The following is a 16,768-nucleotide window of genomic DNA, read 5'->3' on the forward strand; positions in this document are numbered from 1 at the left end:
TGAGTAATCTATTAAAATTTAGGACTGCACATAACGAAGCACATGCCTACCCAAGTAATGTTGTAGGAGAGAGCTGCCACATTTGAGGGACTCAAATGCGTGATCAGTGCAAGCGGCTCATGTCCATGGATTGTCTGAACAAGTACCAATATTTAAACTCGCGTGTCTACAGGACAACGTGTGAGCACCTTCTATGGCGAGCTCAGTTCAGTACTTTTCTCTGACTTGCTGGACTCGGATTGGAAACAAAAATTCGTTCCATTCTGGATTCGGATTGGGGGATTTAAATTCCTCCCGGTGCAGTTCAGTTTCGGCAAAATCACGAACTGAACCAGTTTGCAAGCTTTCGACCGGTGAAAAAATCGGGTTCGCTGAATAGAGTTATTCATCAAGTGCGAACAACAATACTTTTGTACTTCAAAGGAGAATGGAGGCAAAGTATAGCTTTTGTTCATTCAAACGAATGGTTTGCGTCTATAATTGTTGACACAGAAGCGACACCCAATCAATTTTAACGCCGATTTTAGGACGAGCGCTGTGGAAACGGGTGGACAGTGGCGGACAGGTGTGCATGCATTCATGTGTCTAGAGTAGCGCTGTTCTTTTTTTGCCGAAGACGAAACACGTAGCGCCTGCAAAGTCAGCGGATACAGCTTTTGTAAAAAAAAGACAACGCGTATTGCAAAATTACATGTTTATTTGCTATACCTATCATCATTATTTTGCTTCGTCACAAGAACACGCGAGCTAGTCCACTGGAAGAAAACGCGATCTAGTCCGCGGACACACCTTGAAAACTTTACAGTTACACCAGGCGTCGCGAAGCTCGCTACCTTCGCAGTAATGACACTTTTTCTATATATGGAAGGTCAGAAAAAAGAAATTAACTTTTAGAAAAAGAAAATCTGCGTTTTGCTTGGGCGAATTATTCAGTGGCTGAGAGAGAGAGAGGAAAGGCAAAAAAAATTATTCGTTGGGGACCTCTTTGAAGAAAGACGTAAAACGAGGTACGGGACTTCATTTTTTTCCTGCTAGAATCTGCCCCGGAGCTACAGCTGGGCTATAAGGCCACCCTACATTGGAGGGCTGCGGAAAAATATAAACTGTATGGTTATCCTCAGCTGGTGCGAAAATCTCGACACATGGACGTTTTTGTTTTTCGTCTTTATTCAGAAAAACAGCCACCGGGGATAATAGCCAGAGACACTTCCTTTCTTCGGCAGGAAGAACGGACGGCTATACCGCCCAGCCACCCTGGCTGGTCAGATTTGTTGCGTGTTTAAGCTCTTAAGGTGTGCGACACTTCACAGAGAATTCTGAAAACGTTACCATCCATTCCCAAAAATGTTGGGAGAAGCGCGAAAGATCTCGGACATCAAAACTGCATCAAATGTGCGTCAAAATGTTCGCTAAAAGGGCGTCTAACCTTAGCTGAAAGTGCGCCAAATCGATCATCGTGCCTTCAAAGGCCCAAATCGGATGCGAAGTTCGAACCCATCCGATAATGTTTTGCACCCTAAGTAAACACATAAACGAACGATCTAAATGTACACCGGTGCGTGGTTCATGAGATACGCCTTCTTCATGATATATGCGGGTATTGTCTTATCTGGGACCGTTCCTTTTTCGTGATTTCCAGCTGACCGTTTTGACATGACTGAATTCTGGTTTTTACGGACGCGCCGTGTTTTCAGTAACCTTATGATAGCTTTTCGGTCGACGAACCAGTCTATGGAGAGGACTCCATTGGTCCCGCTAAGATAGCTTTCACATTAGAATGCAAAATCCGGGAACAGTAGCTTGTGGGTCTTCGTCGTTGCGCAGAACAGCAAAATTGCAGCCTACATGGTCACAGCGGGAAAAAGGAAGAGTTGTTCTTTTTATAGGGTGCCGGAGGTGTGGCTTTTGTTTTGACCAGCCAACTAACTTGTACACAAGAACCACACCAGCATGTCATTGAAATATTAGTGGACACCATTTACTCTAAGTGTTGGCCCTGAATAGAGCGTTGCTAGAGCTGGGATTCATTTGAAGATGAAAAGCGCGTGGAAGGTTACGGGGTTGGTGGTACGTGAAACAAAAAAAACCGCCCAATGACATTCAGCGTATGTTATCAACAATGGGTGGCCAGACCTATTTGCCACGAACCGGTAACTTCAAAGTTCAGAGTTTCAAAGTTTATTAGTTTCACGATAGTGCACAAATACAGTGGAGTAGTACAGAAAGAGGTACCGAAGTGAAGCACTGCCGAGGGGACCTCTTATTATTGAATGTATGACAAGTGATTAAAAAGCAGCGGTTTAGCCTTATTACAAGCGTGCAATTTACAAAAAATCACACCATCTTCCTGTGGAGAACCATGAGAAGGATGCGAAGCATCATGGGGGTTCCGTGTAGGTTCCATTGTGTTGCCGTTATGTTTCATTTATCGGAGCATGAATAGAAACGTAGAGTGAACCCCCATGTAGAGTCAGAGAGATGTAGAGAAGTGTAGAGACAGCGAGAGACCGACACCCGCGTTACCTGATTGAACACCTCCTGGTTCTCGTTTTTCTTTATTGCGTGCTCACGTTCCTACCCCGCTGCCCGCCCTTTTTGTCCTCTTCTCTGGTTGAGCTGCAAGGCGCGTGGCGCTTCCCTCCACAGCTTTCCCACGGGAAATTCAACATCATCCTCTAAAGTTTTCAGTACGTCGTTTCCGTTGACGTTCAGTTTCGCGTGCCTTCGTTGTATCAGCCGCTTCTTGACGTAGTTTGAATGATTGAAGGGCATGAGGCGTGTTCGTAGAACATGCGCCCCTCTCGGTTTCTACCGCAGTGGGAAGAGCGCCACGTACCTGCCGTGGCGGCCAGAGAGTCGTGGGTTCGAAACGGGCGCCGCCTAACTATTTCTTTTATTTATAGTGAACTGCGCTGACGTCAGCCTAAACGCTGACGGTGCTGAAGAGACGCGCATGCACAGTAGAGTGCGGATGGCGGACAACAACAAGGGCGAGAGGGACACAGCCCCGAGCATTAGATGCTTCGCATCTAAAATATGTAGCAAACCGGCAGACATACATCCCAACAATATTAGCTTATACGCTATTATGAACCAGCGTTTAATTCATTGTTCACGTTATTAGCAGACAAAAAAAGAAAAAGGAAGAAAATATAGAAAGGAAGAAAAAAAGAAAAGGAAAGGAAGAAAAGGAAAAAAGAAAAAGGAACGTTTGTCGCAATAATTAATATTTTATAGCACAGAAATACCAACGAGGCAAACACATGACTATAAAAATTACAAATACTCAATTACTTCCTTAACAAGATGACCGCAATAACAAAAACGAGCGCAAAAACCTGTTATGCAGAATTAATATCACAGAATCTACTTAACGCAACATCAGTTAGAAATAAGGGAAGGTAACTACAGTAAACACAAAATAATTGAAAAAAAAAATGGCAGGCAGTTTTCAGCATTTAATAACACAATATGAACGAAGTAGACGCCTAAAAGTAGGAAGTGATGAGGTTGATTTGATTGATACCGGTAATTCATTCCAAAATCTGATTGAGCTGAATTCGACGGTTAGTTTACCATAGTTGGTGCGTATTTTGGGGAGCAAGAAGTTATTTTGAAGCGCAAAACGTGTTTTGTTGTGGTTCGAAAGGGACGTCCTGCCTATACTCGGTTACAACTCAAGAACGGCACCACCTCATGTAGTGCATCACTCCGCCAAAGCACCGGACCCGTGACATCAGTGCGCGTGCGTTCTGAAAGGGGTTTGCTATGAATGCGTGATATTGTCTACCTTGTCTCGTGCAGTTTGTTTGTCGTCAATGGAGTCGTTTATAAGCATATTAAGTCCAAAAAATCACGGGAACGGCTCACGCCATGTTCAAAATATTCCCAGTAACGCCCTACCTGCGCCGCGCGGAGAAACATCCGGCTACGGTGATAAGGCACAGCGGCAACTTCCGGTGCCGTTCTTAAGTTGTCAGCGAGTATAGAATATATATGAAGCTGGGGTTGTTTATAACATGATGGGCCGTAATTCCTATATTGTAATTTAAAAGACTTAGTAACGCCAGGAAATTAAGTTGTCTATAAAGTGGGGTAACGTGAGCGTTATAGGGGCTGTGCGTAATGATACGTACAGCTTAATTTTGAACGTGTTTCAATGAAGCGAGATGAGAACTAGTATATGTAAGTCCCCATGATGTTATACAGTAGTTTATATGACTATAGATAAAAGCATACTACAGAGTAATTAAAGTAAAAGTACTAAAGTATGAACGGGCCTTAAGAAGTATTCTAATACCATAGGCAGTCTTAATCGCTAATGAATTTAGGTGAATATCGAATTTAAGAAAACTATACAGTTCAACACCCAACAAAGTGCAGTGGCTACTGGGAAAAATGGCGTCAGAAGAAATGTAAATCGGTAGGATAGTACTTGTTTTCTCGGCTTTGAGCTAAAGATCATGAATTTGGCTTTAGAGAGATTGATTTTTAGGTGGTTATTATTACACGACGCCACAGTTTGCTGAAGGTCGTAATTTAATTGTTCAGTTAGCAGGTTGATTTGCTTTTTCGCGGTGAAGACAGTAGTATCATCAGCGTACAAAAGGCAATAAGTTGTTGGACTAAGACAGGTTGGAAGGCCATTAATATAAACTAAAAATAAAAGAGGTCATTACGTCAACTGTTACGTAAACTGTTACGTCAACTGTTATTTCTTCATTCGGTTCACTTTACACGTGCTCAAAAAATAATGGTTCGGGTTCGGGTTCAGCTCCGGCCGGAATACCGGTTCTGTTCGTGTTCCCGTTTGACACCTTGGCAAAATGCTCTAACACTGGATATTTAAGTCAGCTAGAAGTAAGTGCACTTCGAGCGATTTGGAATAAGTCGAAGACTGCTGCGCAACCGTAGTGCGGCGAATATACGTAGGTTATCTTTGCGTGACGTCAACATCACATCCCGTGTGGCCCCAGCCCCGGTCCATCCGAGGCAGTAAAAGCGCCAGAGAGAATGCTTACGTCAAAGCGGAAAACAACGTAAAGGGAAGTGACGCCTGGTTAAAGCAGGATGCTTTGAAGGCGCCTGCCTTTACAAACACATGTAGCTTCTTGAACAAAAAAAAGAAAGCACTGGACGACAGAGCTCCCTGCTTGTGAAACGAATGAAATTTTGCGTTTTATTCAGTGTTTGCTTACGGTTTTCTACCCTTTAGGGGGTTATTTTTATGGTTGTGGTGTTTTTGCTGCCTGAAAAGAAAAAAAAAATAGAAGATACAATCTGGCGTACACATGAAAGATCCTTTGAATTACGAAGGTTTCTTGAACGTTTAATATATCGAGCTCCCAACATAAGCTTCAATATATAACGTTAGTTTTCTCGTGTGAAGATGGGGTAAAAGCGCAAAACACAGCGGCTGGCTTTTTATTCCGGGAAGTGAAAATTACAACTGACCCAAATAATTCACCCAACACATTTGAATGTAAACGTACCAGGTGTTGGCATTGGAAAGCACAGATGGAAATAAAACTAAACTGCCCGAAACTCCTTTGAGGTTGTTCCCTCAAAATTAGCCCAAACAACTAAAAAAAGTAGAAAGTGGGTCGGGGTAATAAAAATAAACCCAAAGCAGAGTAGATTCAAACGGCCACATCTCTATTTTATTTGAAGGAATTAACAAAAGATCGCTTTTACTGTGAAGGCAATTTTGGGGTTTATTTGCAGGAATGCTGTTGAGCATCAGAATGTTAGCAATTACAGCTGAAAGCCCATGCCAAAGAGTGCCGAAGTTCAAATAAAACTTACGGTTCTTCTTGGTCGCCAGTTTTCACAGCTGTGCCTTGTCCTATAGTACCTTAGTATAGCCACTAGGGACAATAAACTGGTGTTTTCCTGAAACCTTATGATCAACTTGCGCCGCTTCAAGGGATAAGATATGCAAGAGACCGAGTAATATCCTGTACAGGTTGAGGCTTCTTGAACTTCTAAAAGAATGATCGATTCTCGTGCTTTGTTTTTTTCTCTTCGAAACGCAGCTACGACGTTCTCCTTGATGAAGACCTGCGGCCTTGGCTTTTGGAGGTGAACGCGTCGCCGTCCCTCACGTCAAGCACGCGCAGTGACGCCCTGTTGAAGCGAGCGCTCGTAGAAGATGTCCTGAAAGTGGTGGCGCCTCCTGGAAAACCACTGGGAAGGTAAGGGTAGACTTTATAGCTGAGTGATCGGAAGAGTGTCAATGAGCGTTCTGATTACTTTCGTGCACTTCTTGCAAAAAACAATGGCACTAGAAGTGAGTGAAATGAGTGAAGTCTTCAAATATTAGCGTGGTGGAGTAATATCTACAAAGCACCCGTAAAATTATAATTGGGTCCGAATTCCTGACACGACTGCTCAAGCTTTGAGATGAGGACCACAAGGATGCGTTCTCAAGTTCGCGCACCGGTGTGGTCGTAATAGTACAACCTACTGGGTCGTCTTTCCGCTGTTGTTTTTGTGCTTATTTTCAAGCAAAATGTATTGCTCGATGGCTGCTCCCTCCCCCTCACCCCTTCATTAACGAAATAATTTCGTGTTTCCGAAACTCGAGCGCAGTTTTACAGTTCTCGTGAACACACAAAACCGTTCTTTTTTAATGTTCTATGGTCAGGCGGTAGGCTATAAACGAACACAGACTTCAGGGTTAGGTTTTCGCAGGAGATACACATGCGAAATATGAGGTATTTAAGCAGATTACAGATCAGTGGCCACATTATTCGTTGTTGCGTCCACCAGGGAAAGCAAAGTACACGCGAAAACTAGAGCGTCTGCGACTAAGCCAATCCCTTCATTCCATCGTTTTCATGCTTAACAAGGTTGGTGAAAAACGAATGTTAAGCGAGTCCGTGCTCGTGTATCGAAAAATATATCCGATGTAACCTTTACCTCTACAATCATGCCTAAACGTTGTACATCCGGTGCGGTGCCGATTGGTTTCACAAACAAATTACCCCTGCTGCCTCGCGGGGCGGGGGCGGGTGGAGGGAAAGTTTCCTGTATTCTTTGTGGTACTTCAAATGCTTCTATACCGCATTGTAATGGGCAAAAAATACAAGTAAAGGACAAAGTAATATTTATTTTAAGTTTAGTCGCAAAAGATACTAAAAAATTATTCATAATCCGTAGGCTGTATCGGGGCTGTTGAAGAGGAATACAAAACTGGTGTTTAAAAAGCAGCAAAATAAAACAAACAAATATGAGCACAACTAATCGAAACAAAAGTGTAAATAACAACCGCCTAGTGTTCACAATCAGCCAATTAAACTAAAGCACATAAATACTCTATACAAGAAAGAATACTAAAATCAACTTCACCAATACAGTATAAAGGTAAACGAGAACAAACAATACTGACAACGATAGCGTGTAAGTGCCATTTTTTAAGTTAATTTCAACAAAACATCCGTGAGACATTTTAAAGCTTAGTAAGGACGATGATTACTTGCCCCGCTGAACGGCTTAACACTTTGAATTCGAATTACGCCGAAAAAAACTGCCTCTCTGTCGAAAAGACAACGATGGGTGAAGGTTTCCAAAATCAAGTCCAGCACCCGACGAACCAAACCTTAAGCGATTGTTTTCTTCAGTGCTACACCAGTTCTGGCACTCCATGGCTGCCTAATTTGGCACGTACGTGCACCCATCTCAAAATTCACACGGCTTCGACTGTGCCGAAATGGCGCAATCCGATAGACGTCGGCCTCTTAACGCGGGAGACCCAGGTTTACTTCCGATCCCAGGAAGTGTTTTAAATGCAGAGCATATGTCACCCGTTCGTCGGCGTCCGCAGCAGCCAGCCTCCCCCTACACTATAAAAAGAAAAAGAAATAACAGTTACCGGCGCCTGGTTTCGATCCCACGACCCTGCGGGCGGAACGCAAGGTACATGGTGCTCTACCCACTGCGCCACAAAACGACACAGAATCAAAGGCTACGAACGCGCCTTATATCCTTGACTCATTCAAACTACGTCGTCAGCGGCGTGCTAGCGGCGTGATAGCTGCGTGGTGTACACGTGATAGCATCAACCCCCCAAACACTAAACGTTACCGCAATACAACCACCCCCTATAAAGCGGGTTGGCGCGGGCTCCACTCCAGTCAACTCCTGCGCTCTCTTCTCTTGCGTTCGTCGGCGGTCGCAGTTGATAAGCGATGGAAGCCCACCAACAACTACCACCACCACCACCACCAACCCTACGCCACGTAAACGACCCCAATGCTCTGCATTTACTCGTGTCCCTCGCGCGGGGGCATGCGACGGAGGATTTTTTACTTCAATTCACCCGCTAACATCAGCATCCTCAGAAAAAGTTGGCTTTCCTGTCGCGCGTTTTGGGGTGAACTACGGATTAAACCAGTGAGGGGCACAAAGCTTCGCTTTAAAAGGGTGGAGTTCTGGTTGCCGTGTTAGTAAAAATAACCGCACAAAATAGTATCTGTATCTATTATGGAGAAATTTGATCGTGCATTTACTTTTCTCTGCAGTCTCTGGCATTTAAGTTTACTTGAATATGGAAGCGACAAACTGACTTTTAACTGCGGAGCTGTTGTTGCTGACCGTAATGTGCGCGGCGCCATCAAAAATTACCGAGTCATCGTTACTCCCACCGCTTACCGCACCCCTTAGCACGTGCTTTACGAGGAGCGCAAGGCGCCATCTAGGTTTGCGCGTGGCGCTCGGAACAAAAAACCAAGGAAGCAGTTCACGTACGCCCGCGCCTCAAGGGGGAAGTACAAGGCAGCTCGCGCTACAGACGCCCAGTTCGCGAAGCCGGTTGTGCCGCTTCTAGCGCATGCCCACGCGTTACACTTTGGGAGAAATGTGAAAGCTCGCAGTCAAAGCTATCCGGGCGCACCAGTCATGCATGAGGGAGACGACGATATAGATTGATATGACGATGACTTCCACTAAACAGTGAAAAGCGACGAGGGAGCGTGTAAATAAGCGATTTCAAACTTCAAGCGATTTCACGGAATGCGTGGTGGAGCGTCCTTCAGTGCTTAAATAGAAAGAAATCCTCCAGCTCCGCTGTGGTTCAAGCCTTACGCAACTTAATGCACGCTTTGGATTTTTTTTCTCCTAAAGGAATTAGAAGCGCAGGTTTATTTGCTATGTAACAAAACAGCATGGAAAAAGAAACCAGGTTCATAAAGGAAGATATCTGAATGAAACAAAATCGCCTAGGTTATATCGAAGGCCTGTTTAGGCCTGTTTTACAAAATGGCATACCAGTTTATTTGCCGGGGAATTTTCTTGTGTTCTTGAAGAATGCGACGAAACGCTGCTAGTAAAGGAATGAGTTCAGCTTTAATGAAGAGGTATTGTGCGTTGCGGATTAATGAACATTTGCATGCTTTGCGACAAAAGAATTCAAAGGAACTCGTGCTTTGTTCGCAGCCCCGGTTCCCATGGCTTCGAGACTCCTCAGGACCTTGGCGATTTCGAGCAGATTTTGCCCGCACCTCAGTCTCCTTGAAGATGTGGCGACTAGGACACACTGATGTGACGAATAAACTTCGGCAAAAGCTTTGGTTGCCTTGTGGGCCTGCTATCTGGTACACTGACAATTTTACGCTGCCAGAGGGTTGGTTGAAGGAAACAAGGTTGCTATACACCGTTCCGACGCTCCTGCTCTGCCACTGGACCGCACCGGTCAAATGTGAGTCCTATAACCTCGAACTTTGCCTTCAGTGACGCATGCGCTGTGCTACCGGCATCTACAAGCAGCATATACCCTCCTCTCACGATGTCTTTAGTCGCGCATGCGCAGTAACATTTGTGACACTGAGCGGCGGTCGCTAACTGGAAAACGTGTAGTCAAAACCTGCTCTTATCGGACATTCTGCAGAGCAAGTGACGATAACCAGAAGCCGTCCGCACGCAGCAGAACTTGGGACCACGAGAGGTAGTCTGGAGGAGTACGGCGTTCGCAGTAAGTTCAATTGGCGCTGTTGTACAGGTCATAATGAATGGCGCCTGCTCTCCATGCACGCGCCGCCATGAAAAGTACCTGCAAAAACTATTACCTGTTCCCACTGCAAAATGCTTATTTCGTACGAATGAGCTATGAGTAACCTCTTCTCTTTTGAGTTTCCTGCTTGGAGAATGCGGTAGGTCATTTATTATCGCTGAAACAGATGCAGATATTTGGAAGACAGAAATAAAGTGGAGATAAAATAACCGCCGGGTGGGATCCGAACCCACGACCTCGACCTCCAGAATACACGTCTGGTGCGATGACCATTATCGAATCCCCTCCGTTGGGTATGTGTTATAAACATCCACATCATCATCATCATGTAAACATTAGTCATTAAAAATCAGAACCCAGTTCCAGTCCGCCATGACACCGAACCCTGCTGCCTGTCTCCTCTTGCCTTAACATCGGTAAAACGGAAGACTGGGCGAGTTGGTACTTGTTCATATTAACAGCGCTACCGACACAGACAGAAAGAAGAGGGCACAAACAGCGCCGTGTTTGTGCCCTCTTCTTTCTGTCTGTGTCGGTAGCGCTGTTAATATGAACAAGTACTTAACATCGGGTGCCGAATCCCGGGAAGAAGCCCAGCGACCGACAGGGAGAGCAGCAGGGATGCCAGCACCTTCAAGCGTGTGAGACCCAGAACAGTTCACCGCCGACTCACTCTGAGCCTGCTGGCTCCATGGCTGACTGTGACGGAACCGACACGACCGAACCTCTAGAGGATACCGACGCCAACACCGGCGTATCTACCGTCTGCCTCGAGGGTCACATATTACCCCCACTCGACAAACACCGACAGCGAAGACCAACCGCAACTTTCTCGTCGACGCAGACAAGCCACGTCCCTTCCAGCCCTCCAGGCTTGGCACGAACGCTACAGCTACCACGGAGCAAGCTGGTGATCTGGACGCTCTGGGTTCATTGTGGAGCTATATCCGTACCGGCTTTAAAAGAATTCTGACTACAAGCGACAGACTGTTAGTTTCAGAATCGCGACACGTATCGAAACTGGACTCTATCTTTACAAACCTGCATGAAATTAGAAAGGACCTGATTGAATCGAATTGTGATATTTTTTACTTAATCGAAGAGGATATTGAACAGGAGGTTGAGCAGGGAGATCGCTACGTGCTCTGCTTTTTCAGAGGGAACACCTACCTCACCCAGATAGAGTGGCTCAAAAACGAGCAGTTTTTAGACATCGAATCTACATCAGTTTCCAAAATGACAATCTTTCTCGAAACGCTGAGAGACTTCTTGTACTCGTTCACCGCAGGCCTGCCCGAGTCTGCGAAAGGGAACGACGAGAACCTACCGTCAGCCATGAAGCTTGGAGGAACAAAAACTGTCCCTGTCGAATCGGACTTAACGCAAGCACCTGAGGAAACGCGCATTGAGCCGTTGCCAGGGCAGTGTGAGTAAATGTTTGTCCCAGACTTCATGTACGGTGAAGGCTTCCCTGAACTCATAACCATACCCATGAGTGTATGCCTACCAGTATCTCATGCGTTCGAGGAAAACTACTTGAAAGAGCAGGTCCAGATACTGCGGCATGCGTGCACCCTGCCCATGAAGACATGCTTACCTCTGGAAGCGCTCCTCTCAAAGAAAGCGTCGTCGGCCTGGGACCTCCCGTGAATCAAGCGATTCCAGCCCCGTTACGGCATCGAAACCTAATCACAAGAGGATATTGCGGAGCGGGAATCCGATAAAACTGCCGACACAGTAGACGCGTACCCCTGAAAGACAGCCGCCACACAAGAGATTTGAAGGCTGACAGGAAATCGCGCGAGGCCGTATTGGCAGCTCCTAAGGACATGCATCATCGGCATCGAACTCATGAAAACTTGCAGTCTCGCCATCTGTACGCAATTACCGACCCCCTGTTCTCCGTCCCATTTTTACGACGCTCGGCCATTACCAAGCTGCAAAGAAGATTGAGGCTCCTATATATGGTTAGCTAAAAAGGCCGATTTACCAAACTTCTAACTTCTAGTCATTGTAACACAGAGAAGGAACGAACGAGTGCAAGGATGAATTTAAATAGAGGTCAATCACACCAATGCGGACGTTTCTGTCTCTCTCTGCTGTCCATGCCATGCTGCGACTGACTCTGAAGGGGATAACTCAGCGGCAATTGTTATGTGTGGTGTTCCACGGAGGTAGGACTTGGACGAAGGTGCAAGGAAAAACAAGAACGCTACGCAGTGAGCAAACACGCCGGCCCTCGCTGCAGGTGAACCCCCCCAGCAGACACCTTCGCGAGCGTCACGAAAAGAAGATTACAGGCCAGGCGCAGACACCGTCCGTGACGAAGACATTGTCGCAACTGAAGATGAAGTGACGACAGACCTACCATTAGACGCAGCACTTGTAGTAAAACGTAATGCTTTCTTAACTCCACACTTGAGCAGTGTTAGGTGCCTCTCTGAATGTTTTTTCTTTCACTTATTTTTTTTATCTATTTATTACCGCCACTAACGAAACAAAGAAGCAAATAGTACACTTTTTCGGTGAATGTTTTTTCTTTCACTTATTTTTTGTTGATTTATTACCGCCAATAACTGAACGAAGAAGAAAATAGTACACTTTTTCGGCTTTAGTCGAACCCTTATGACGGACGTTTGATTCCCACTTGCACTTTTGTCGAATTGCTTTTCTGCCTCTTTATTTTTTTTTTTTTGACACGGTGTAAAAACATAGACAGGGACAAAAACCTTTAAGCGATGTCCGATTGCCCGGGAATTCCAACGGCATTAAATACAGAATTAGAAGCGCACTTCCTACGCTGTGCCGTTGGGCAGGCCTGAGCATATATTCTTCATTCTTGCTGTTTTCCGCTGTTTGAAGGTTGCGGAAACGCGTGACGTTTTAGTTCACTCTTGCAGCGGGGCGCTTTTTTAGGCAGCTCCGCTGAAGCCTTTATGGTGCGCAGGAAGCGCAACGGTGCATCATAAGGCTTTACGCCGCGCAATCATAAAACGGCGTACGCGGCAGCTCCTAACGTTGCACCGTTGAGGAGGCACGATCAGGTTTCTCTTCTTTGTTCTGCGGGTACATTGCTCAGAGCACAATCACGCTTATACAGCAGCGGACAGGAAATTCCCTGTACAATTTCTTCAGCTCAGGTGTGAAAGGCTGGGCGTGCGACGAATATTATTTCGTTAATTTCAGGATCAGAGCCGCAAATAAAATTTTGTTATTGCACACTTATTAAATTATTTCTTTGCATAGGATCAGACTGTCATTTGAATGCGTAGCAACCTTTGCCGAGTACCCCCGATGCCAGGACCGCGTAACGCTCTGCAATTCCACAATATTGCAGATTTCGCGAAAGTTCCAAGTGTAATCGCTATAATAACGCTATTGGAGATACTTGGTCGGACGAAAGGTTCAAAAACTGAAATAATAAGAAAAGTTTGCAAAAAAATAGGCAGAATGGCAAAAAGTATAATGCATGGAATTTCCAGAATAAAGAACTTTCGCGAATGTTCTACCTATAACCATTATAATAGCGTGAATGAAGATAATTGGTCGAACGAAATTTTGAAAAATGAAAAATAGGTAGGGAAAATGGCGAACCGCCCTGCGTTTCCAAAATAATGCACATTTCGCGAAAGTTCCAAATGTAATCGTTATATAACCTAAATGGAGATATTTGGTCGGACTAAGTTCTGATCAACTAAAAAAATAAGTAAAATGAAAAATGATTACGAAAAATGGCGAGCCGTGTAACGCCCTACATTTCCACAATAATGCAGATTTCGCGAAAGTTCAACCTGTAATCATCATACCAGCGTAAATAGAGATAATTGGTCGAACGAAATTTTGAAAAAACTAAAAAAATAAGAAAAATTATTAAGCAATTACGGAAAATGGCGAGCCGTGTAACGCCCTACATTTCCACAATAATGCAGATTTCGCGAAAGTTCAACCTGTAATCATCATACCAGCGTAAATAGAGATAATTGGTCGAACGAAATTTTGAAAAAACTAAAAAAATAAGAAAAATTATTAAGCAATTACGGAAAATGGCAAACCAGATAACGCCCTACATTTCCACAATAATGCTGATTTTGCGAATGTTTCACTTCGAATGATGATAATAACGTAAAGTAGACAATTGGTCGGACAGGATTTGGAAAAAAAACCCAAAAAATTTGGCCGTCAAAAACGTACACTGAAGACAAGCGGCATAGGAATGCGACGCATTAGTAGGTAATTCTCCGAATTTCTGCAGAACTTTTTTTTTTTGGAAAGTAGGCCTGTTGTCGTTTATTGTCTCGATTTTAAATTTTTCTTTAATAATAGCATTGAACATGACTGTGAGATTCTAGGCTCAGGAACAGTGACCTCCATGCAGAAAGATGCGACCGTGGAGATGCCAGGTTTAATGGCGATTAGGAGGAAGCTGAAGCAGCTCGAGCGAGCCATCTACGGGACGATCGGTATCGATGATGATACTGTGATCGGTGCAGCAGCAATGATGATACGAAAGTTTCTACAATGACAACTGTGCTGCGTTGTTTGGAGGTTCGACAACGCGAGGCGGACAGAAGGCGTCTCAGGCGCTCAGTTTTACTTCCATGGTTTCTCACAACCAAGAAGAATTGCATAAAGATCCTCTGGCTTTTATCGACACGAGCAGACGAACGTACACGCAACTTTTATTAACGAGGATACTTGTGACGTCAACGTCGGTATTTACGCCTAAAGTTCTTAGTGGAGAAAAAATGTGAAAGAAATGCTACGGAAAAATAAATTGCATGGAGTGCGACGTTTTGCCTAAGATGCAACATTATATAATAGGCATACCATACTTTCAGGAAGCTTACTGCGTTATCAATTCACTGAATGGTTAGTTTCATACCTGTGGGGAATTATGCGGTGATGTGGGCCAATTTTTTCGTGTGGACGTGTGCAGAGAGTGAAGTCGTGAGGAGAGAGAATATTTATGCTTGACACATTACGCGGAGGCGGTTTATACCCATTGAGACAACTATGCCGTCAATGCTGGCAAATACCGTATTTTCGCGCGTATAACCCACACCAAAATGCATGCCTGTCTAAAGGGAACATTTTTAGTGCATGCGTCCATTGACCTAAACACTATGCCGCTCGCATATCCTACGCGGTGGCGAAGTGGCAATATCGAAAAAGTTTACCCTATTGCGGACATCGTTTGTTTTTACGCAAGGTTAGGATAATCCGAGTTTATGCCTCTGCTATACACATTATTGCGGAGGGAGATTTTTTGACACAGAATGGGATGTCTCCGTCGCTACAGTGAAAAATTTCATGCCTGGCGAGGCCTGGTAGCCCCCGCTCGTTCTTGGAGTTTCATTCCCGTTTGGTATGGGGATGGTAGTAGTGGCGCCGTTGATGGTATTACCGCTTGGTTAACGAGAGCTCGAGCAGTTGAGTGGGCGGTGCATCACCCATTATACCGGAGTGGGCAAGAGTCCATATGCGGAGGCTTTTCCTTCGGGGGCGGGTCTTGTCTGGCAGCGGGGCAATTGCCGGGGAGATTCTGCCTTTCGCGAAGGGAACTTTTGCTCCCTTCGACTCTCTGATTATGTGGTTGGCTCGTGTAGAATTTCTCGCTAAACTTATAGCCACTTCCGCCCCCCGAGTGGGATATTTGGCCAGCTTGGAGGCTGACCTAAAGACCGACTAGTTTGCACAGTTTACCCAGATATAAATACCCAACAACCCATTACACCCTTACCAGAAAAGATGCAGTCACTGGGCTACCGTTGCAGAGAAACACTTTTCCAAGCCCTGGTTGTTTGAAGCATTACTATTCAGGTCTTTATTCAATCGTTGTCTTAAATGTCTGCTTCACATTTGCCGAACTTCATGCGTTAAAAGGGAGTGTAAACGTGTAGACCCGAAGGAATATACGCATGCACATTATAGACCCTCAATTTAACCAGAGCTACAGCCACAAGCTCACTCAACTTCAAACACGTCAGAAGCGGTTCAGGTTGAAACACCTGAAGTCCGCAGCTCACCAAATCGCGGCCTATTATATTTCCTGGCCTCATATCATGAGGTTGACGGTCGCGTCAGGTTGACATTGGCCTAATGAATCCGAAGGCTCGAAACGTCGACCGCGTTTGCTGTTGAGGCAACGCTTTTTGAAAGCACAATTGTCTCCAAAAGACGAGCTTCATTGGATTGTGCGGGGTCAGAGAACTTTCGCTGACGCGCGTAGAGTTAAAATATCTAGCTTACCGAGGAATGGGGCGCTGCATTCCACCTGCTTCACGCCAGTGTAAGTTTGAACGGCAGCGTGAATTTCCAGTCATGCTGGCTGGTTTGGCTCAAATGCAGAGGTTTGATTACTGGGATGAAGGTTTTGTGCTTACTGTAGAGTGAAACAATGCGGAAATCTGATATCAGGCCAAGGTTCGTTCAGCTGAGTAAACTCGCATCGGAAACTTGGTTGGTTTTGTACCGCTTTAGGGACAAAAAAGTCTTCGGAGCATTTAGGTCTACTTAGGTTTCGTAGGTTTCCTTGGCCTTCCGGTGGCCACTATTTCATCAAGAACACTGATGACACTTAAAGCCACAGCTTCCCTGGAATCAGAGCTCTGCGCGCCTGTCGTGAACCTATTCTAATCACGTTCCCAACGTTCACTTGTCACGTGTTCCGCACTATGCTGACTTTTGTTCCGCTTTGGAAGCTGCCGGTAGTAATGCACTCGGCTACTATACTTTGGAGATTCGGCTTCTATCCCCAAT

General features: G+C 45.1%; 1 protein-coding gene across 2 annotated transcripts in view; it reads left to right on the forward strand.

Annotated features, from left to right (window-relative positions):
* The window catches only part of LOC144179402 (polyglutamylase complex subunit TTLL1-like), a 42,903-nt gene extending 33,346 nt beyond the window's left edge, over positions 1 to 9,557 (forward strand). The window contains exons 9-10 of one of the 2 annotated variants that reach the window (XM_077707746.1): positions 6,036 to 6,194; positions 9,436 to 9,557. In XM_077707746.1, coding sequence (XP_077563872.1) covers positions 6,036 to 6,194; positions 9,436 to 9,514 — 238 coding nt within the window. In that variant the 3' untranslated portion in view covers positions 9,515 to 9,557. Of the gene's footprint in view, positions 1 to 6,035; positions 6,195 to 9,435 lie in introns of those variants that run through there. The other variant, XM_077707747.1, reaches the window with a different exon arrangement.
* The last annotated feature ends 7,211 nt before the right edge of the window (positions 9,558 to 16,768 follow it).

This window comes from Haemaphysalis longicornis, unplaced genomic scaffold (assembly GCF_048455015.1).
Source record: "Haemaphysalis longicornis isolate Haplotype H1 unplaced genomic scaffold, Haemaphysalis longicornis Haplotype H1 scaffold_4, whole genome shotgun sequence".
Taxonomy (NCBI): domain Eukaryota; kingdom Metazoa; phylum Arthropoda; class Arachnida; order Ixodida; family Ixodidae; genus Haemaphysalis; species Haemaphysalis longicornis.